This window comes from Gopherus evgoodei, chromosome 1 (assembly GCF_007399415.2).
Source record: "Gopherus evgoodei ecotype Sinaloan lineage chromosome 1, rGopEvg1_v1.p, whole genome shotgun sequence".
In the NCBI taxonomy this organism is placed as follows: domain Eukaryota; kingdom Metazoa; phylum Chordata; order Testudines; family Testudinidae; genus Gopherus; species Gopherus evgoodei.
Window position 1 is genome coordinate 139877569 of NC_044322.1, and position 24281 is coordinate 139901849.

Here is a 24281-nt window from a genome sequence, read left to right on the forward strand (position 1 = left end):
TTAGCCACGAAGCAACCATACCATGAGATGCAGGGGCTGAGCTATGAGGTGCGACCATGATTCTGTGTAAGTAGGTCAGGATGGAGAGGAAGGGGAATAGGAGGCTGAACTGATAGCACAAGAAGGTCAGAGACCCAGCACTGCCTCTGCCACACTGGGGCAATGTGAATGAGTTTGGCCATATCCATCTTCAGTTTGAAAATGACTTGGAGGAAACGTGTACAAATTGCCAACAGCCAGCTGAGATGAAAAGTGTCAGACAGGGACCCTATACTGAGATCCCTTTGAGAGCAGAACAGATGGCATTACCTGTTGTCCCTCATAGCAAACAGGTTAATCGTCAGAATGCACCAAGCTGCAAAAATGACCTGGAAGACACTTGTCTTCAGAGACGACTCATGACTCAGGGAAAAATTCCTGCTGAGATTGTTCGCTAAATGATTCTGGACCCTGGGCAAGTGGTGACTAATAGAGTGATCATCTCTTTGATGCAGAACTGCCACAACCTGATTGCCTCTTGGCAGAGCATCCTTGCCTGTTCACATAATATGAGGCTGTGGTATTCTCAGTAAGTATGTGAACCACTGAGCCACTGATGCAAGGATAACATGCACTGTAGATGGCCTGAAGCTCCAGCACGTTGATATGTAGTGACGATTCCTGCTCCAACCACAGACCTTGAACTTTCAGTGACCCCAGATGTGCTCCCTTATCCATTAGGGAGGCATTGGTGACAACAGACCTGGTTGGTAAGCACTGGACGAAAGGAACACCCTGACAAACATTTTCCATTAGGGTCCACCACTGCAAGGAGTCCAGGACCACTGGAAGGAGGCAGACCAATATGCTCAGGGAGTAAAGAGTCGGATGATGAACTGTCCTGAGCTACATTTAAAGGGAGCAAAGACACAACCCTGCAAACTGGACCACCTGTGTGCAAGCAGACATGTGGTCCAAGAGCCTCAGGCACATCCAAACTACTGTGGAAGTCTGAGACTGCATACTAAACCAAAGGTGGCAAAATGCCTGAAAAAGGGTCATTCAGTAGAAAAGACGTGTACAGTCTATTAAGGCCCCAATGAACTTGATTTTCTGAGGGGGAACCAAAGTTGACATTTCAATGTTTAGGATGAGACCCAGACGGTCAAACAAGTGCACTATAGTGTTGACATGGGAAAGGACTTTCTTTCTGGACCTGTCCCTCAGTAACCAGTTGTCCATATATGGGAAGATGTGGATTCCTTTCTTGCTGAGGTACACCTTCACCACAACTATGCATTTGGTAAAAACCCAAAGGGCAGAAGAGAGGCAGAAGGAAAGCACCATATACTGAAAATGGTGCTCCGCTACGACAAATCAAAGGAATTTTCTGTTTCTCTGCAAAACTGTCACATGAAACTAGTGTCCTGAAGGTCAAGAACAGCCAACCAGTTGTTCTGTGACAATGGGGGGAGGACAGTTGATAGAGTGACCATTTGGAACCTCATGTACCTGATATATTTGTTGAGGCCTGGAAAGTTGAGAATAGGTCTTACCCTTCCCTTGAATTTAGGCACCAGACAGTACAGAAATAGAAGCCCATAACCCCAGTGTTCCAGTGGAACCTCCTCTACTGCTCCCAAAGCCAGCAGAGAGCAAACCTGCTTGAGGAGCAATATTTCATAAGAGGGGGTCCCTAAAAGGGATGGGAACTGGGGGTGGGGAAGATGGAAAGGAACTGGATGGCATACCCCAATCTGACTGTGGTTAGGACCCAGCTGTCGGCAGTGATCAAGCCCCAAGCATTTTGAAAGCAAGCCAGTCTGTTCCCAAACAGAGGAAATGGGGAGAAGAGAGCAAAAATTGTAACACTGCTCTGGACCAAGAAGTCAAAATCAAGAACTTAGTGGGGGCTCCGGGGAAGGTGTGTCAAGTGGCCAAACCCCGGAACTAAATGCTTCTTCCTCTAGGACCTATGCCCCTTTCTGGGGTAGTTCTGCTGTCTCAGGGGAGGGAAAGGCTTCCTAAATGTGTGCTGCAAACAATACTGTTGCTGCTGATCAATCACTGTAGTGGCCTATCTGCACTGTTGGCATACACACCCCCAAAGATCATAGGGCAGCCCTAGAGTCCTTGAAGGAGTGCAGAATCTCGTCCATCTTGTCCGAAAAAAGCATCAGCTGAAGGGCAAATCTTCTATGGTTTGTTGCACACCAGGATAATGCCCGTATTCTGCAGCCAGGACTCCCTTCTCATGGTCACCACCAAAGCCATTACTCTGGCTGAAGTATCCGCTATGTCCAGCATTGACCATAAAAAAGTCTTAGTCACCAAGCAGCTGTTAGAGATAAATGCCCAAAATTCCCCCCTGAAGACTTCAGGCAACTGGTCCACAAATTCAGACATAGCCATCCAATTCACTAAGTCATATTTAGACAGCAATGCCTGCTGGTTAGCAATGTGCATCTACAAATAAGAGGATGTGTCAATCTTCCTACTCATCAGGGCCATCTGCTTGGATTCCCTATCTTTCGGAGTGGATGTAAATCTGTCCTGCAGGCCTCTATTGTTCACCATGGTTATGACCAGGGAATTTGGGGCTGGATGGAGTAAATCCCCAAATCCCTGCAACACAATGAAGTAGCAATTTCTCCATGTGCTTTGCAATAGGGGGTACTGAAGTCGACATGCTCCAGAAAACCTTAGCAGGCTCTAGGAGTGCATCATTAATAGGAAGGGCTACTCTCCCAGGGACAGATGGCTGCAGGATGTCCAACAATTTATGAATATTCTCCTGCAGAAACTCTGTATGAATACCCAGGGAAGGCAGCCACGTGCCACAAAAGGTCCTGGTACATCTTGAAATCTTCTGGTACCAAAAGAAAGAAAGATCCGGGCACCAGAGAATCATCTGGGGGTGAAGACAAAGTGGTTAACTGTGCCAGAGCCGGATCCTACTCCAGGACTGACAGACCTGGACAGGACGACTCTGGATGCTCCACATGGGAAAAGTTCACTGGTGACTGGGCCTATGGCAGATCTACCGTCACTACCACAGGATTGCTCAATGATCTTGCCTTAGAGCAAGATGAGGAGTGGGACCTACGCAACCGAGGTGCATCCCACAAATTTCAAGCAGCCCACTAGAATGGAGAGGGCATTGGTGGCCAGTAGACACCAGGCCGGGGCCCCCACTTCCACCATGAGACAAGCACCTATCATGGTACCCATAGCTCTCCTTAACTGGGCCCTGATGCAGGTCAGGCAATGGAGAGTGGGTGGAAGAAGATCCCAATCTGAATGCTTAGGAGTCCCGAGCTTCAGGGGATAAAGGTGGAGCCAGCCCTGAGGGTGCAAGCAACTGGCCTGACTCATCCATAGCCCAGAATGAAGAGGGAACTGGTGCAGATGGTGGAAACAGTACTGCTGGCATCAAATACACCTCCGATGTTTCCAGTGCTTGAAGTGGTGTCAACCCTGAAGTCAAGGTGACTGACAGTGCTGAAGTGGAGGGAGGTGCGTGCTGCCATGGTTACATCAGTGGTGTCAACAGCAGGGGTGCCAAAAAGTTCCTAGTGCTGGGGAGGTCCCTTGTGCTAAGCCCAGCACCAGTCCCACTTTCACTGACTGTCGAAGGGAGACATTAGGGTGCGGTGCCAACAGACCCTCAGGCTCAGCAGCCCACCCAGCCAACAGCGCTATAAACTAAGCAGCCCTGGCAAAGTCCAGGGAGAGGTCAGGACAGAAAGGCAGAGGAGGTCCATTGCCACCAGTGCAAAAACAGCTAGTGCCAGCATCATCCTCTTCAATATGGGACTCAATGGATGCCCAGAGCCAGAACCAGAGTTGATGGCACAGGGTCTCTGATCTCCCTGAATGGTACCAGGGAGTGGTTGATGGGACCAGCTCAAATCCGCATGCTGACATTCACACTGTGTATTAGGTTAGATGTCAAACCGAGCAATACTTCCAATATTGACATGACATTTGAGTCCCTAAGTGTGGCAGCTCCTCTCACTCAAACTGGCAAAGGAAAGCAAGTGGAACACTAATCACAGAACCATTTCCTCTACTGCCCAGTATTTACTGGCAGCAACGATCCCTCCCAGTAGCTAGGAATGGAAGAGGGAAAAAACCACCTCTCTCTCTACAGCCTTAGGGAGGAGAAGAAAACGAGTCAAAATGACAAATGAAGTTCTGGAGAGCTTTAACGTGTTTGCAGACACAACACTGTGGTGAGATTACATCTACAGGTGGTGATGTCATAACAACTACACAGTTACAATCCAGATATCTAATATGACATGAGGATGTCATTCCATGGATTATTTGTGGTTCACTGCAATGCCAGTCTATGGAAAAAATAGCTCAAAGCCAGTGTGAGGACCAATGAGACTACTCTTCCTCTGATGGGAAAGATCTTCAGGGGTACCAGCCAAGAAGTGTCTGTAGCAGACTAAAAACTTCTGTTTAATTAGATGTCCATGGAAGCCCTTAGTGTTTTAGTTTTATGAAATTTTGTAACTCTGATGTGCTATCAAAGTTTTAACAAAAGATCCCTTCAAAAGTTTTTTACCTCAGTCAACAGCACATGTGACATTCTCTGGGTAAAATACTCTCCACAAAACCCTTGTCAGTTCCATACTATTCTCACCTCTCCCAAATTCATTACCCACCTTGTTTCACCACCTCCATGCCTCATGAAGTCTCTAACTAGCTCCTCTACCTGGCAGCTTTTCCTTTTACCAGCAGTGATCACATGAGTTACTCCTGGGGGAATTCTGCACCACTGCACAATACCAAATTTGTGCAGAATTAATGTCCTGTACAGAATTTCATGTTTTCCCCCATAGACTTGGTGCTGCAGAGCTACTGGCCACCTGTAGGGGCCACTGGACTTTGCATGCTGGAGAAGAGCCAGGCTCTGCAGTGAGCCAAGTGCCTGGACTGGCGAGAATGGAAGCTCTTCACATTCAGGCAACAGGGCTTGATCCTCATCCACCTAACAGGAGCAGGCCTAGGAGACCCGGCTCTGGCAAAGGGTGAGGAAGGGCAGGGATGTACCGCGTCCCTCAGTGGGACAAACCTGCGGGGGGCAGGCTCGGGCGGGGGGCACTTGTCTGGGGTGGGGTAGCACGACTGGGCTCTAGAGAGGAGGAGGAGGAGGATGTGTCTGGGCTGGGGGGAAGAATCATGCAGCCCTCTCCAGCACCCCGTCACTGGAAATGGGTTGTCGTAGGTGTTTCTTTAAAAACTCTCTACTCCTGGGAGAATCTTTTTCATTCTCTGTGTTGTTGACATACTTGCTGATATGTATTTTTAAATAAATTACCAAAATAACTGAAACTGGTGTGATTATATTGTGTTATTTTGACAAATAATTTTTTAAAAAATATTGTGCACAGAATTTTTAATTTAAGCGCAGAATTCCCCCAGGAGTAAGTGTGTGGCTCAGTGGGCTCTGACAGTGGGAGTGCCCCACCCTTCTGTTAGTTAAAGGAAAGAGATGGTGGCAACAACTTACTGAAAACTCTTGTTGTTGCCTATAAGACATATAGCTAGGTCAATGGGTCCGCTTTAAAATAAAAATAAAAAAAATACTTGCATAACACAATGACAGGTGATTTCCTCACCCTCGCCAAATGACAGACCCATTGTCCCTGATGAAAAAACACATTTTCTGCTGAGAGTGAAGGTATCCATTTTTTATTTCAAATTATGGGAAACAACTGCAGATGGAAATGCTCTGAAATTTTATTTAGTCTCAAAGAATCAACTTTGTGTTTTAGTTTTTCATACAGAAGAACAAATGCATAAAATTATTTTACCTTCTCTACCTTCATTTAACACTAATGAAGATTCAGCCTAATTATTGCAACTCCTCTCTTCAGTATCAGCAAACATGCTAGTTAAGGAGAAAAAACAACGGAGACTTTTCAGAGAGAAGGCAGAGAAAAGGTATAGATAGGACTAAAGGAGGAGGTAGAAAACTTCATCTTAAAAAAATTGGGATGCACACATTATTTTTGTTCAGGGGATTACATAGGTAACTAGTATTTGCCTTTTGGTCAGCTGAACTACTATGCTAAAGTCAATCATTTCACTCTTCCAAAGACATTTACATGTGCATTATCAAAACACTGTCTGCTAATGAAGTTAACAGCAGTGGTTCATATGATTCTATTCTTTTATGTATTCCAGTCATCAGTAACAGCCTGAGAGGTGTAAAAGATACTCAGACAACACAATCCAAATATTTACATTTAAACATTACCTTGACTAAATACCTACCATTTTTTAAAGACACGTTGTTTGACTGCTGACTCTTCCCATGTTTCTCCTTTTTAACATTCTTTGAATCTACAACACATAAAATGTCATTACATAACAGATTTAGCATTCATATCATACTAAAGTCCAGGGTAACAATTAGTCTAATATACAGCACTTTTAAAACACAACTCTCAAGACAAATACATTCTATTAGCCACAGATTTTTGTGTATATATCTCACTATGTCATAAAAAGGTAAATTTTATTCTTATTCTAGTTCATCTCAGAGTTTAAAAGAGAAACTAACATCAAGATAAAAAGGTACAAACACAGAAAGAAAGAATTCTAAAAACAATGCTTCTTGGCCGTCAAACATTTTCCAAAATTTTTAAAACTGCAATCTACCTTTATTTTCTAATTGCTTTTATTTTGTTTTAAAGTTTGAGGGAGAGTATTAAACCAAAGAACATCTTGGACCTTTGAGCCAAGGTTTCCAAAAGACATTCGTGATTTGAGACACAAGAAAAGGTCTTGATGCTCAATGTGTTGCACGCGACCCTCTAAAATTCAAGCCCCTCTAAGGTGTCTCAAGCTGGCCACACAAAAACTACAGAACCCAAGATCACTAATCATTTTTGACAATCTTGGTGAAGGTCCTGACAAACAAACAGAAAAAAAATATTAACAGTTTATTTCTCAGTTAGGGGTCTCACTGCAACACTAATTCATTGAATACAGGCCTGTACCTATACCACACCAATGAATCAGCAGAAAAAGATGGAGTGAAACCTATGAGTAGCACACAATCAATTCCACTTGACTTACTTCAGGTATCAGTACCACAAGGAAAAGCCCCCTGTGCGGGGAACAAATAAGGGGGAATAAAACTAGTAGGACTGGCTGGAGAGATAACTCAAGTCATAATGTGAGTGTTGCCCCTAACTCAAGTTCCAGCCTCTCACAAAATCCCTTGAGTGTAGTGGTGCTTTTAATTCAAGTTGGCTGGCCTGTCAAGGGGTATATGCTACAGCTCAAGTGAGCACAACTACTCGGCTGCTACCACAGCCATTCTGTGCAGCTTGAGCACTACTTCAGTGTCGCTGCTCTCACTCAAGCTAGCCTAACTCAAGAGAGGTTAGCCATGAAGCTACCCATAGACAGATGAGCTACCCCATAATTGACTCTATTCACAGCTTTGCCACATTAGCAAATATTAAGACATCCATTGTGCTGCAGAGGATTCAAATCCCTTTTCAGTTTAGGATCATACTTCAATTTCAATTGCCAGTTCCATACAAATGTCTATATTTTTGACAGATGTTTGATACTTACCTGGAAACTAAAATGAAGGTACAATCCAATGTCATAAAGAGGATCATACATTTTGCGTGTTACAGAAGCAAGGAAGTGGTGGAACTGAGACGCCATTATCTCCAACATAGACAATTTAGAAGTGGAAGCAAATAAGTGAGCAAGTGCTCTTTGTTGCTTATGGGCAGAGAAAGACAGCATAGGCTATTTTTCACCCTATGTAGAAGGTGGTAAATTTTTCAAGCCATGAAATAGATGTAGATAGTTTCACATAGCTAGAAGTAAGGCAGTGGATTTCAAATCTCAGTCTCTATTTTTCTTGGTTAACAAGTATATTTAAACACAGCATTATTGCACTCAGATCAGTGACAGCCTTGATATTTCACAGCTATGATGAGGAATCGCTGCTGTGATCACAGTAGGTGTTTTAAGCATAAACAGTAAGCTGCTATTCCTTTTTTTATAATACAACCATTCTCTTATAATATTGTGCAACCCACAGTTATAGTGAATGTGAGCTCCTGTTTTCTTGCACCATTTTCAATGTAGCCTTTTGGGCTAACATTTTCACTGATGTTGTTAACCCAACAAGTGTTCTTCATGTTTTAAACTAAGAACAAAGATATGATCTACCGGCCTGCACACAGGATGGGGAGCCAGTAATCCCTTACTGAGCTGTAATCTCTTAAAGACTAAGAGTTCTGGTTTCTGGTCTATTGACTAAAGGGAAAATTTTCTCCTCTTCCTTGGCCTGTTTTCCATTTCCTTCTCCATGCCTTAAAATGACTATCCATACAAAAACAGTAAGGCAGTAAGGCCAACACCAGGGAAAAGGATAAGTAAAAGATCCAATAAAACCCCAAGATGGTGTGTGTACATATCCTTACATAGGGATAACAGTCACAACACCATCCGCCAAATGCAATTCCCTTCCAAATCAACATTATTTTGGTCTAATTGGGATTGATCTGAAAATAGTTCTCTTCCAAGGTAACATCGCTGCTAGATATTTAGAGACTAATGAGACTGCAAATATAATTACATGAAAAATAAGTGGAATTGTCATTAGCATTATTTATAAGATTTAGGAATGGACAAAACTTCCAAAGCAGTTTCCCACTGAATAGGAAGTGTTTGGAGATTGAATCATGCTGGATCCCACATGACTGAGATCTTGAGGGTGACAAAAAATTGTCCATTGCCTTCTGGTAAGACCCAAAGTTTTCAACAGAATGGAACCATGGCTGAGCAGTTCCATCCACCGAGTTACACTTTACAGATACTATGTATGGGAGGTTGGCCTGGAGCACTCTTTCCAATCTGTAGACATAAAATTCTTCTGCTGATAAGATCACTCATCAGAAGACAAGCCAGAGTAATCACAGTCATCATACAAGAAATCAGAGACAATTGGAGATTGACCCAAGCTTTCTTCATTGACTTGCAATCCACCAGGGACCAAGAAGGCTAACTCCTTCGAGCACAGAGTCTGGTAGAAGCAACTGAGATGATCCTAGTGACCACTTACAGTTCCTCCTAACACTGAACTCCAGTTTCCTGACACAAGAGAGCCTTCAGAGAAAACACCCCCTTATTAGAAGAGCCAGTTTCTTAACCAATTATATGACTATTACACCTCCAATAGGAGAGTGCCCCAAGTCTTGTAGAATCTTTTTGGGACATCACGAAAGCAGTGCATTGCCTTAGAAAGTATGTCTCAGTCTTTTCCCAATACAGTATTTCCTTGATGTCCTTGTGGGAAGGGAGCAATAGAGGGCCGGTCTATCAAGATTTGCACACCCACTTCCTAAAGACTTATTCTTGAGATTCCGGACACCACTCCAACAAGGGAGTCAAAGTCTTCCACCCTGGCTAGCTCTGATAATGTGTGAGGAGCCTCCCCCTAAGGAGTCTCTACCTCTGTTTCTCAGAGTTGTCTCTACCTCTGCTCCTCAGAGTTGTTGAGCACTTTAGAGTGACAGATGGTGAAAGACTATTTCCTCCACCCCCACAGAAGACCTCAGCTGCACCTCTGGAATGGAGGACTGAGATGGAGTGGGGGAGCATTCCCCAACAAGTTGACCACTGCCCTTTTGAAACCTGTGATGGCAACCAGAGGAGGGGAAAATGTTTGATCCCCAATGCACCTGAGACTCTGCCTAGGCCCTTCTATCCACCTCCAAGAGGGGGCTGGGAAGAGGAGATGCTGAATAACATCTTCTATCAGGGCTTCTCTCAAATCTGTGTACACTCTGAAGTAGGGTGGATCTGGAACAGCTCCATCTCCTTCAACCTGTGTTTGTTATTCTCTAGGTGACCCATCCCAGATGGGCTTCCAGCCTGTTTGTCTGCCAAGAATAGGGCCTGTCTTGCAGCATCTTCAAACGGGCAGGGCAGAAGCCTGCCATACATGGAGTAAGGTTCCTCCACAGGCTCTGCATCAACTTGTGCAACTATTACATGCAGAACTGCAGTCATCATAGATCAGGGGTCGACAACCTTTCAGAAGCAGTGTGCCGAGTCTTCATTTATTCACTCTAATTTAAGGTTGCGCGTGCCAGTAATACACTTTAACATTTTTAGAAGGTCTCTTTCTATAAGTCTATAAGATATAACTAAACTAATGTTGTATGTAAAGTAAATAAAGGGGTTTTAAATGTTTAAGAAGCTTCATTTAAAATTAAATTAAAATGCAGAGCCTCCCAGACCGGTAGTCAAGACCCAGGCAGTGCGAGTGCCACTGAAAATCAGCTCGCGTGCCGCCTTCGGTTGCCTACCCCTGTCATAGATGATCCACTGCAGCACAGACCACCACTCAATTTACAAGGTAGTAGACAACTGCAGAGAAAGCAACTGGGCTGAAGAGGTGGAAGGCATGAATTACGTGCAAAAATCTTAGCCACTTCCGTAGAGCAGAACTACCTGTTCCAAAACTGAAAAGGACCAGTTACAGAGTAGTTGGGCTCTCTTTACAAGATTCTGTATTTCCATTTCATGCCTATTCTATTATTTCACACATTAACTTCTGCTCAAATCTCACCCTCAAGTTGGTGCAAAACACCATAACATGATGTTTTCCCCCCGATACAGCACAGTAGAAGACATGACTAGAGAGAATATCACTGCATAGATGAGAAATTAAACTGCATAAAACAAACAGTTTAACTGGTCTACATGGGCTTTTGAAAGATAGTTGCTGATGCAGTTTGCTATTGTAAAACTTAATACCTGATATTACACATTACTCTGATAAACTATGCAGAAGTCACAGAATCCAGTTATCTATAAAGGATTATATTTTAACAACACATCTAGATATGTGCTTACATTTTCTACTGGGACTCTGTTTTCTAGATTGTCAGAGGACAACAGTTATTTTGGGTGAAATTATATAGAATGGTTTAAATCAAGGCAAAATTTGGCATGCCTACTGTAAGTTTGGGATTTTTTACTTTGATTCATAACAAGTTCCATGTGTATCACCATAATATTTCAACTTAACAATACAGCAGTAGTTATTATTAGGTATAATAATACCCCATCTAATCAAAAATAGCTTTTATGTTTTCTACTTTCTTTCCTTTTGGATAAAAGCCACCAACCTTACCTTTAGCTGCTGTTCTCCCCATGGTAACACTTCTGTGATCTTCCTTCTCACAATAAAAAGGCTGAAGTTGAAAGACCAGTTAATTCTTCCTTTCAGCACAACAGTTTCCTGTGGAGTTAGTTATACAGCTAGTTAGTTATAGATCCAATACAAAAAAAAAAAAAACCCATTATCTTGCTGTTTTAAAGCAGCAAAAGTTTAACAAGCTACTTGTAGAGGAACTTCGTGTAAAAAAAGAGCTAAATCAAAGCAATACTGGAGGAGGAGAATAAATTAAATTTTAGTACTTTATTTTAAAATGATGTAAACCCTTGAAAAGAAAAATCAGATTGCTTCACATAGCATGTTATGATTTGACATTAAAAATATGCTTTTGCTCTTAAATTTTCTTTTTAAGATTATGAAGATTATTTTCAATTTTAACAGCTCGAATCTTTTTTTTCCATCTTACATACACACAATCCAACAATGGTCATACTAGAAAATACCATTGGGGGAAATATTATGCTATTTAAAAAATAAGGAGTAATGAACTCATGTTTGGTGTCAGGTAAAGTCAGATCACAGATATTCATTAGGATAACACTAGTCTCAAATATAGCACAGGCCTAAGTTGTTGTGGGCTTTAAAAACCAGCAGGTTCAAGTTAGTTAAGCCATGCCACCTCAATAAAGAGAAATGAGCAATATCTGTTTTGTTACTAGTTCTCCAGTCTAGCATCTACTTTGCTGAACTTTACTGATGAAATTCATCAGCATTCCACTGAAATCAGAACAGTCATGGGTTAGTCTGGCAACAACAATGCTAGCAAGTCACATATTTTTCCATTCACTGTGGGGGAGGGCGGGGGGGGGGTAAGAATCTAACACAATTTTCAAGCTACCAACTTTGACAGTTTCCCTTTAAGGCTGTCAGTTTCTATTATGTTTAGTGTACAACTTTCTGTTTTAAGAGTTTTGTAACTTAGACATACACATTTGCTCTACAACAAAATCTGGCTAAAGAAGATACTACCATGGATTTACAGAAGCCAGACTTTCAAACATTCATCAATCTAAACAACATATCTATTATAACAGGAACAATAGCTCAAAGCTAAGGAAGCTACAGAAGTATTAATTCTGAATTTTTTGAACTTCACAGGGGTATACTGGAACATTTAAAAACACACACATTAAACATTCGTTGTTTCATTAAACAGCTGAATAGCTTTCACCAAAGCTTCACAATTTCAAGGTAATTTAAAGTCTGTAAATTATATACTATCATGATGGACTTCATCACATGACCTTTTATGTCTACAGTATACTTCATGTGGATAAAACCAATTGAAAACTTAATTTAATGTCATTTAATTAAATTTGTTAGTTTTAAAAATATTCATAATATACCAAACACTAATGTATTACCACTAAAATTATCAATGCAAATAATTAAAGATTAAAAAATAAAACTGAATACTAAAACAAGCAAAGCATTTTTGCTACACAATAATGCTATAAATGATCATCAAATGAATAATTTGTAGGTTTGACATGATTGTAGAGTTTCCCCCAAAGCATTTCAAAGCTTTTCCTCTTTAAGCAATAAACTATGAAAGGTGTTGCAGAGTCAAAGTAGCTGCCTTTATGGATAGATTACTTAAAACAGTGCATGGTTTTTATCTTTTTTGTTCCAAACACTAGATTGCACTTGGTGCTGTAATAAAGATTCCAACCCTGCAGTGATAGTCATCAAGTTTAGCACAAGTGGAGTGTCTGTCAGAAACATAAAAAGGATTCCAGCATTTCATTAGTTTGTGTAGCACCAGATAGGCTGTTTTACAACATGCTCACCAGCCTGTTAAAAATGTAAGACAATTGGAAATTCTAAACCGTTGTTTGAAATAGCGCAAATCCAACAACAGGATAAAATTTATTACTATTTAGAAGAGGTGTTACTTAAAAGCCAGTTGCACCAAGTTTATTCTATTCACAGTGCTTAAGTGAGCTTTTAGAAATTATTTCTCATCATATAAATGAAGTTGTACTTAAAAACTGAATTTCTGAGCCTCCATTCTGAAGAACAGCACGAAAGCTAAATCTTTGCAGAGACAGTACAGTCAGACTGAGGCAGAACATAACTCCTTTCTGGGGTAAAGTTGAGGAGCACTCTAGTTCTGCGTTTCTCAAGGACTGGTCCGTGGAGCGGTGCTGGTCCCTGTGATCTCCCTGACACAGATTAAGGAAGGAAGCAAACTGGTCCCTGGTATCAAAAAGGTTGAGAAACACTGTTCTAGTTCACCCCACCTAATTAATTACCTTCTTATCTGCTGCCTACTCCCTACCCCAGCCAGGGTGGGAGCTTTTTGCATACAACTTCTAACATCACTGCAAAAAAGCTGGACAAATATAGAGTGAAGCTTGCAGAGATCCTTGGGCAGGACAGGCAGGGAAGAGAGGAAGCCTAAGATATCCTTGAATATGTGAGTGAACAAGCAAGCAGAGTGTGTTGGAAAAAAAAGATAGGAAATTAGGGTAAGAAGGAAGGTAGACATAAATCTAGAGAATGGAAGTCAGAAACAAAGGAAGGAATGAACCAGGTAAGAGAATGAAACAGTGGGAAAGGCAGATGCAAGGACAGATAACTATGAATAAACAGACATAAGAAAGTAATGGGAGAGTTGAGGGGAATGGAAAGAAAACCAAAGGCAAAAAAAGAAAAATATGGAGAAAAATCAGTCAAACTAAGAACAGCACTTATGTCAGTCACAATACAGGAAACACACCATGAAGAGTCAATTCAGACTTTGAGAGTATAGGATCAACAGTGGAGATCAACAATAAGTCACCTGACCTAAGCTAGGAAAAATGAAAATCAAAGGCAAAGGGCAAGAGAGAAAAAAGTGTCATGTTAGTTTTAACATTAAAATGTTTGTAAATGGAACCCAATAAAAAAAGTCAACATGGAGGATGTCCGCATGCTTGCTACTACTACTACTTATAGCTGGGGTTTAAAGCATCCAGTACATTCAGCTTCATCCCTTCTGTTTAACTCCCCCTATTTCATTTAATTCTGAATTAAATGGTGAGCTTGTCTCTGCCTTTAACTTCCTGATAAGGCTTTTGTTGTCAAGCCCCATTCACCCTTACTAGTCACCTCCCACTGTGTGAGTTCTTGGTTAAAAATATATACGAATAGACAAGCCTAAAGCATTTGCATTTCCAAAGTTACTACTACATATGATGTAAAATTATTTTCCATCCTACTCTAATAATTGTTCTGCTAATTTAGAAAGTCAGCTTGAAGGGCAAGAATTATTGCTTTTGAAAGAGGTCAGCCTTTTAAAGAGAGACTGTCAAAAATCATAGTTTCTTTTGGTTGGCATATCACAACTATCCCTTCCGCTATCTACACGTGCGGTTCTCAAACTGGGGGATCACGAGCTGTCAGCCTCCACCCCAAACCCCACTTTGCCTCCAGCATTTATAATGGTGTTAAATATATTTTAAAAAAGTGTTTTTACTGTATAAGGGAGGAGATCGCACTCAGAGGCTTGCTGTGTGAAAGAGGTCACCAGTACAAAAGTCTGAGAACCCGTGATCTACACCACTCTTACAAGCAAGCAAGACAGTTATCTAACAGAAATTTGTCCCAATATTCTGCCTGTTCACCCAACCTAGGTTTTGGTTTCTTTGAAATATGTGTTAAGTTGTTTCTCCATGTTCAGTGTGTTTACTGTATTTTTGTGATCACCCAGCATAGAGATTGGAGACTTTTGTTTTGAAGAATCAAATGCTTCAGGCTCGGGTGGACAGTTAAATGAAAGAAGTGGTGGAGAGGAAACGTTCTTAAAGCAGATTAGGTTTTTGGTCCTATCAACACTGATGGTATAGCTCAGAGTCCTCAGTTAAACAAAATTAATGGGAACTTTTGGCTAGGAACCCATTTAAGTCCACTTGATTTCTTTCACACAATGTGTAAGGATAACTATACAATGTACAGGAGAGTCAGATATAAGAGAATAATTTAAAAACCTCTCAAATTTCAGATTCAACTGTTTAAAAGACACAGTCACATTGAAAAGACATGGTTAATTTCAGGTACTATTGTTACCTGTGTGATTTTTCTTTTTCCTCATATTTTCTTAATGTTTCCTCTAACCTTGGCTTCTATGTGAAAGTCCCACATAAAACAATATGGGATATTTACTGTGCAAGATGAACAGGGGAATTGGCTATACACAGAGAGCAGTCAAATGTACAAAGCAAACAAACTGATATTTGTGCCCCTCTAATTTCTTTCATTTATACTAATAATAAATTTTACTTCATAGTTTATATAATCAGAAGATTATATTAATTATAATATAATATTAAGATTATATGGATTAATTCCTGTTTGGACTAGAGAATATATCTTTGCATTGCTATTATCCATTTATTACTAGTCTCGTAACATTTATATATAAATTCAAACTATCCAACTCTGTACATAGCCGATCTATATTAACATTCTTCTTGTTTCCCTCCTCCTCTTTGTCATACGCACTATTGCATCCTGATTTAAATTAGGCAGAAATCTTAATGGCAGGGACTGTCCTACTCTGTGCTTAGCTGTGCACAGTACAATGAGGTCACAATCCTGATTCAGACTTAGTGCTACCTTAATGCAGACACATGTACAGTATTTCTAGACAGAAGTGTGACTTCTAAGTTAATGAGGTCCCTTCAAAGTATTTTGAAAAATGAAAAATTATTTTCTTAAATTTAGTAAGCACCTACCCATTTCTCTTAAAAAAAAATTAAGAAGAAGGTTTGTGGCTGTTTTGACGAGAGATAAGGGAAGGTATAGAGAGACTTGCAGCAAGTTATTTATATTTTATATATAATTTTGACTGATAGCATAAATACTTACTTTTAAGCATTCCCCACCCCCTGATTTTTATCAATTTAAATTTTCACAGTTGTGTGAAATTATAGGAGAGGTCAACATCCAGTCAAGTATACAAAGTAAATATCCTTCAGCTCTAATGAGTTATCAAGCAGCATTTTTCTTAATTTGTCTATCTATAAATTTCAATTATCAATGGAAATATTTTTTCATTGAGGGCTGTGCATATGAGAAACTGACATTTACCCTCCCTCGACAAAAAAAAACACCTAATCATTCCAAGCCTACTATATGGTATTAAATACTTCAGAAGCACCTTTGCTATTTGCCATTCTGGGATCCAAATAGGTTTACTTTTTTCCCCCCAAAAGAAAGTAGTGTGCATGCTTATTTCTGCAATACAGATGTTCCATAATCCTAATGCAGGCAGTTGGGACCTACTGAACAACAGAATTAAGGTACTGGTGGAAGAGACAGACATGTAAAATCTGTTATTTTTTCATTTATTATAAAATGAAAGCAATCTACCAGTAATATTAATGTCAGTAACACAATGTATCATTAAAACGTAGTTTTCCCTCTTTTGTAGATAAAAAGTAGATATGGGTATTTTTAACAGGAAGTTAGGTCTAAGGTAGAATCCATTTTCGTCCATACATTTAAGAAAGGCAGGCTGTCAAGAAGCAGAAATTCAATTTTCATCTTTTTATACTGCAAAGCTGATAAACCATTAGCACAGAAAAACTTCTAGTTCATAAAAATCTGGCTCAGCATTTTTTAATACATATCTTGCCTTTTTACAGACTTGTGCCAGTAAAAGAGCAAATATAATAAATCTTACAGCTAGACGGTAAACACCAAAACTAGCTTTATCAAAATATTTCCTTCCTGAATTGGAAATATATTGATTATTTAACAAAAATACTCCTTTGTATTATCTGTTGCTATAAAGATCACTAAGCAAGTTTCTATGTACTGTCAATAGGATTATGGGAAACTTTACAGCACAATATGCAACATATAATTAGCATAAATATAAAGCATTGAATTTTAACTATCTACAAACAGTATTATACTGCAAAGTTTTGAGTCTTTTTAGACAAAAAGCAATATGTCATTAGAATCAAATCAAACTGTCTGATCCTTCACAAATCTATTTCATAATAATCCATTCAATACAAAGTAGTAAATTTCAGTTTCCATCAAGAGACTGTGTTAAAAACCTTACACCTGTACCTCAATATAATGCTGTCCTCAGGAGCCAAAAAAATCTTACTGCGTTATAGGTGAAACGGCGTTATATAAAACTTGATTTGATCCACTGGAGCGCACAGAGCCCCCAACCCCCCAGAGCATTGCTTTACCCCACTATATCCGAATTCGTGTTATATCAGATGGCATTATATCGGGTTAGAGGTGTACTTGAACATACTTTAGGCTGAAGAGTTGTCACAATAAGAACAGAAAAATAAAAGTTTTCAATTATTTTTTTAAAGTGTAACTTCTCTTCACTGTTATGAAATTTAAATCAAAACCATATTTTGTTACTGTATGAGAGCCAAGATGTGAAACTGACCAATGTAGTTTCACTGTTCAAACAGAGCAAAGACAGACCAAGTTACTTGTGCCAAAAGAATTCTGAAATAAAATATTAAACTAGATCCAAAATTAGCTAAATCAGCAATCCTTTCAAGGATGAGAGAAGGCATGCCACCCTTCTTAAGGCTGCAGATGCAAAATGCAAACAGTTCTCCCATCATGCTTTCAGGTTCTCAAAATTCTAAATCTTCCAACCTAGAATGATGAAATAGTATGTAAGGAGGCACCAGATCTTTTAAGAAAGCTGGACCCAAGCCTAATAACATCCTTAAAACCAAAATCTTCAATGCAGTCTGCCCACAAAAGAGGAGATTTTGAATATTTTTATTCATACCCTTAACAGCTCAAAAAATGTCCTGAAGCATTTTTAAACTAAATATGAAACTCAGAGTCAAATTGGCTGAAATTTGTAAGCTATATTTTAATACTGTATATTTACATTATATAAGTGCTGGAAAAAACACTCAAACAATTTGGCAAATTTACCATCTTAAACATCTGTGTTGTTTTCCATGTCCCCATACAAGCCTGGAACACTTTCTTAGAACATATTCATCAGGCCAATATTCATCAGGCCACTACCCTAGTCTCATTCAAATCCCTGCCAAAAGACTCATTTCTGCCACAAAACAAATTAATTAAAATATTCAACTTTTAAGAAAAATCTTTGCTAGCATGCTAAGAAATTAGCATGGGCCTAACATCTCCATATCACAATTTATGTGCTCTGTTTAATCCCACCGCTAACCCCTCTAACTTTAACTAACCCTCACTTGCCATGGCAGGAAGCTTATTATTTGTTCAGTGAGGCACCTAGCATACTTTTGAGCATAGTACAAATAAAACAGGTAGGGGGGGAAGAGAAGGGAATTCCTATTACAAGTGTAATAAGAGATGACCAGACACTAGTATGGAATGGGATGCTAACGATCCCTGTGGAGCTGTTTGCACTTCTCTACAAAAGCAACCAGCAGAACCAACAACGTAAAAGCAGCACTTAGAGAAGGTATAGGGGAAGTCCTTATACAATTATCTAGGGGACTGTGGCCTGATTCAGTTAGCATTACCTCTAAGATCCAGGATTCTGGAAGCTAGGATCACAGAGGGTCTATGGACAGAGCACTGTTATTCTGGATTCTGTGAAATCTACCCCTTGTCACAGAGCTGTGAGTCAGAATTGAAGGTATCTTTTATAAAAAAATAATAATAATAAAAAAAAGTTTTAACCCTCATGGTCCCGAAGAAAGTCTCCCAAGAACAGAGTGTAACTGATGACAGCTTTAATTGATAGTGCAGAAAGGTTCTCATTCCAAAACTAAAGATGACCATTTCATTGTCAGTGGTGTAAACTATATCACTGCTGATCATTTTACAGCTACTGTGCTTATCTCCAAGATATCTTAAAGATTCTGTGCACCCAAAATGTGTGTGTAGTAAATAGTGACACTCTCCCTGTGCCCATAAGCTGGATGTTTAAATACATTGGGGGGGCGGGCGTACAACATTTCCCTTCCCCTAAAATAATTTTTGTATCCAAACAACTTGGGGGTAAATTTAGTAAACACTAAAACAATTGTGCACCTAATGAAACAATAACTTTGATTTTGTTGGTCTCTTAACATAAACCTAACAATACCACATACATTATATATACATATATATTTACATACATATACATATATATATTGCTAGGAGCATGAGCAACACTGACAGTCCTGGAACCTACTGGCACAGAGTCAGTCTGCACAGCACAGGCCCTGCAACAGCAAGAGGAAGCTTAGCAAGATCAGCAGGATCCAGCACAGCAGCAAATGGCAGAAGTTGCAGGCCCACCATTTCCTCAAAGCTGGTTACAAACTCCTCCTATGTGGCAGTTTCATACTGGATTAAATAGATGCCATGCTACCTGCACCCACAGTGCTAGGAGACATACATTCTGTGAGTGTCCTCTCCCTGCATTTAAGGTGTCTCTCTCACTGGCAATTAAAGCCAGCACTATCCAACTGCCACCACCTAGACGATGCTGATAAAGGCAGTATACAGATAGATCCTCCCGCACCAGAACTACTTACTGTTGCAGCTCATCCTCACCTACACAGGCAGACCAGTATAGTCATCTGTGCATGGGAGGCTAAAGTCCCCTCAGGACAGGACACAAGCTTTTCCTTACCATCACAAAAGATGCTTCTGAAGGAAGTAGGTCCTAGAAAGATTATTCCCTTCCTAAACTACACAGCTGAACTCTAGGCTCTTACACATTCCCATGCTTGATTAGGGACACACTTCTACTACCTCTGATGGTGGTGGTTGCATACCATCCCCCACCTGCTAACTCCTGCTCCTCTGCAAAAAAACAACGTCCCTCCCCTTGCAATTGGCTTCCAAATCCCAAATTTCAAAAGCCAGTAGGAGCATTTCCAGTGCTAATACTGACAAAAACATATTTGGGTGAAAATTCCCCAAAACACTGTGTTTTCTGCAAACATTCTTGTGGATAAAACACAAACAAGAGATCACAAAAAATAATCAGAATTTTTGCAAATACTTTGCTGCAGTATTTGCCCAGCTGCATTATTCTGAAAAAGCCCCTTTTCCATCCCATTTCATATGGTGGAAAAAACAGACTATGAGTTTTCCAGTTAAATCAAAGCATTTCATAAGGGTCTTCCTTTACAAACTGTCGTTTTTTTCCCACAAAATGTGTTGTAGCTGAACACAGTAAAAATGCATTCACAAATCCAGATGGTTAACATTTTTCGGCAACGAGAAGAAAATACTGCTTGGTACCATCAGATTAACTTTCTTGATCTCTTCCCTCATGCCCCTACAGACATAGCTATTTATCATTTTTATTTATCACCACCAATACAACCCTCTCATAATTATTTGTCCTTTCCACTCAATTTTGACTCCTAATTATTCAGTTCCAACTATACGGTGGTGCCACTGGTAACTCTGACTCAACGATGCATGGCACTGAAAGCCTTTCACTTCTTTATATCACAAAATTTACTTACATAATCAAACTTTTCTTTTACATGGGCTTTAAAAAGTAACACAAAAATGACATCTATTCCATCAGGTTTTCCTATATTTGACCATGATAGAATCCATCAGGTGCTTAAATAATGATACACTCTCTTTTTTTAATATACCTGCACCTAATTAAAATGGTACTACTCTCTTGTAGGTTTTATAAGTTTCAGATGCTCTATGACCTAATGTATGCTAAGAGTCTCAACCTACTCTTTGTCCAAGCTAAAAAAGATATCATATTACCTTAAAACAGCAACAATTTGGGATACCTGGCAAAGAAGCCCATTCCCTCCAGTAGGAGACTCATTTTCCTTACCATTTCACATTTTAACTAAAATTGTTGGTCAGATTTTAAAGCTGAAGGTTCAGCTACAAAACTAAGTGGTTTGGTGAAGACCTCTACCTTCAACGCCTTACTTGCTTAAGACACCAAAAAACAAGGGGAGAGCTGCCTATATGTTAAAGGGATACCAACTTGAAAAAAAAATGTGTCTGAGAAACTTGTGCCAACTATAGTTACAAGCAACACCTACTGCATCTTTTAATGTGAGATAAATAATGGTAGATATTTCACAGAACACACACACAAGATCACAGCCCTGAGGAGCCTACAATCTAGAATTTTAGACATGACCTAAGAAGAGAACAAACAAGAGACTGAGTGTGTGTGGTGAGGGAGGAGGAGGGTGGTTTTTCAAGATGGTGTAGTCCAGTGGTCCTCAACCAGAGGTACACGTACCAATGAGGGTACGCAGAGGTCTTCCAGAGGGGTACGTCAACTCATCTAGAAATTTGCTTAATTTTACAACAAGTACATAAAAAGCACTAGAAAAGTCAGTACAAACTAATACTTCATACAGACAATGATTTGTTTATACTGCTCTATATACTATACACAGAAATGTAATATTTATATTCCAATTAATTTATTTTATAATTTATGGTAAAAATGAGAAAGTAATCAATTTTTTCAGAAACAGTGTGCTGTGACAATTTCATATTTTTATGTCTGATTTTGTAAGCAAGTAGTTTTTAAGTGAGGTGAAACTTGGGGGTATGCAACACAAATCAGACTCCTGAAAGGGGTACAGTTGTTCTGTGGCCTGCATTGTGCAGGAGGTCAGACTAGATGATCATAATGGTCCCTTCCGACCTTAAAATCTGTGAGTCTGGAAAGGTTGAGAGCCACTGGTGTAGTCAGTGTTGATCCCACTGTAGGTGGGCATGTACCTCATGCACATGCAACTTTCTTTTTTTTTTAAATAGTGGTGTCCGCTCCTGTGAGGCCACTCTTGTGCCTTGTGCCTCCTCCTCAGCTGCTATCCTCCATCAACACCCTAGCAGTTCAAAGGACATGGACTCCAAAATCCAGGGATGAAGGATGTGTCCTGGAATCTACACTGACTACTATAACACCTCAAAGTACTTTATGTTGACAATGATCTGGTCCCAGTGTGAATCTCAACTGCTTCCTGCGTGCCAGTTGAATGGCGACATGGAAGAACTCACCTTGCAGGTTAAAAGCCATGAACCAGTAGAGCCTGCACACATGGGGTGCTGGAGGCAAGCATTATATTCTGGAATCTGAGACTATACATACAATTTGTTCCATCTCCTCAGGTCTAGGATAGGACAAATTCCTCTTTCTTCCTCAGGAAGGAGATACTGAAAGTAGAAGCCTCTTCTCCTGTACTACTTAAGAACCCTTCCATGACTCCTAGCAGAAGCAATATGGCCACTTTTTTTCCCCCTCTCATGAGATGCATCCTGAAGAGTAACAAAGAAAGGGATGAGTAGAGTGGAGAGCATGGAAGTGAATGACATAGCCAGGGGCAACTATATTCTACATCTATTTGTCTGAAGTGATGTTGGTCCACGCCCAATGGAATGAGACAAGGCAGCTCCTGGAGATGGCTGCTAGTTCCTGATAGGCTCTAATATGGTTGCTAACATTCCCATCAAATCTGCTGAGAAGGTGCCCACCAGACAAGTAGCACAATTGTTTCTGCAGTGGGTACTCTATCTGCCCCAAAAATAAGGACAAGACAGTTGTGTCTGTTGGGCTTCCTGTATGGGTTGGTGTATACATCCCCAGCAACCTCAGAGTGGTCCTTTGTCCATTCCGTATTGAACAACTCCATCCCCTGAAATAGGAGGTCCTGGATGGCATCTTGAACTTCTCTTGGTACTCCAGATGCCAGCAGTCAGAAAGCCACGGCCATGACTATCAACCCTGTGGCCGTGTCTGAGGAATCCATAATATCCTGGAGACCTCTTCTGGCTTTTGTTGATGATCTCTAAGTTCCTCCCTAGTGTCCTGTGGTACTTTCATCAAGAAGGGATCTCCCTTTCCCATGTCAGTACATTATATTTGGTGAACAATGCCCGGCAGCTGCCACCCAGAGTTGCAGACAAGTAGGAAAGACAAGTAATGCCTGGACAGGTCTAGCTTTTGAAGGTCCTTGTCCACATTCCTTTTATAGATTTCAACTTTTCCTACACTGCTGCCTCTACTAATGCTCCTGGATTTCAGTGAGAACAGAAGTTTTCAAAGTTTTTCTGAGGCACTTAGCAGCACTCAGCCACTTGATTAGATGTGGGCTGAATGGGGGCTGGGGTTTGCCAGAGCCTGTTGCTGTCTCCAATATGCCCTCATTAATGGGGAGAGCAATCTCGGCTGGGGCTTAAGTAGTCAAGGCATCAAAGAGCTGGTGAATTCCTGTAATTTGTTGTGGTATCTAATGTCTCTGTGATACAAGATAAGAGATCCTTAAAGGTTTTAAAGTAGTCAACCACCAGGGCATGGGCTGGTGGGACTGCCTCAATGATGACTACTTCTTAGCTGGAGACTGGAGTGCTGCTGTTTATGTATTGCTCCCACTTCTTGGGTACTAATGATAGACTGTGATATTGACCATCTGGGCAGCGATGCTGCCTGGGAGCCTGATCTCCTCTTCACAGGAGGGAGGAAATCTGCTGTGGATGCTTGAAATGATGGTCCACAGTAGAGCCAGGACAGCCTCTTATATTGACACTGGCCCATTTGTGACTGGTTAGACCAATGCCACTTGCACCTCCTTCGCAGTGGTGCCCTGCATGAGTAATCTCCAGTACTGCCTCTAGGGTCACTCTCAGAAGATAGAGGAGAGACATCCCTGCTTGATACCAGGAAGAAGCAATAGCAATGAAAAGTAACTCTCTACACATGGCAGTGCTATGTGGTAATGTCTCAGCTCCAGTGACTGGTGCCACCCTGGTACCAATGAGGGTGAAGAGAGAGTTTTTTTTCCCCCCACCAAACTAGTTGAGGATAGGCCTTTGAAGATCAGAGAAAGCAGTGGGTCAGACATTTGCCAGGTTGTGTCTCACTATCATGGTTGATAAGAAGGAACTACAAGGGGAGAAATAAATTTCACCCACTCCACCCGTTACGCCCACACTCAGGAGCCTAAGGAGATACAGGGTGCATGTGCACTCCCAGACAATGCTGTTCAAAAAAACCTGACCTCACGCACAAGGCACATATGCACCTACAACGGGATTCATACAGACACATACCTGAAGAAGAAACTAAAAGTTCATTTTTAACTTTAATCATTATACT

At 40.6% G+C, this 24281-nt stretch overlaps 1 protein-coding gene across 3 annotated transcripts in view; it reads right to left on the minus strand.

Moving 5' to 3' along the window:
• Nucleotides 1-24281, minus strand: part of SCML2 (Scm polycomb group protein like 2) — a 143240-nt gene that overhangs the window by 113190 nt on the left and 5769 nt on the right. For all 3 annotated transcript variants that reach the window (XM_030574148.1, XM_030574138.1, XM_030574157.1), the window contains exons 2-3: nucleotides 11171-11278; nucleotides 6271-6339 (exon numbers count right to left, since the gene is read on the minus strand). In XM_030574148.1, coding sequence (XP_030430008.1) covers nucleotides 6271-6339; nucleotides 11171-11192 — 91 coding nt within the window. In that variant the 5' untranslated portion in view covers nucleotides 11193-11278. The remainder of the gene's footprint in view (nucleotides 1-6270; nucleotides 6340-11170; nucleotides 11279-24281) is intronic.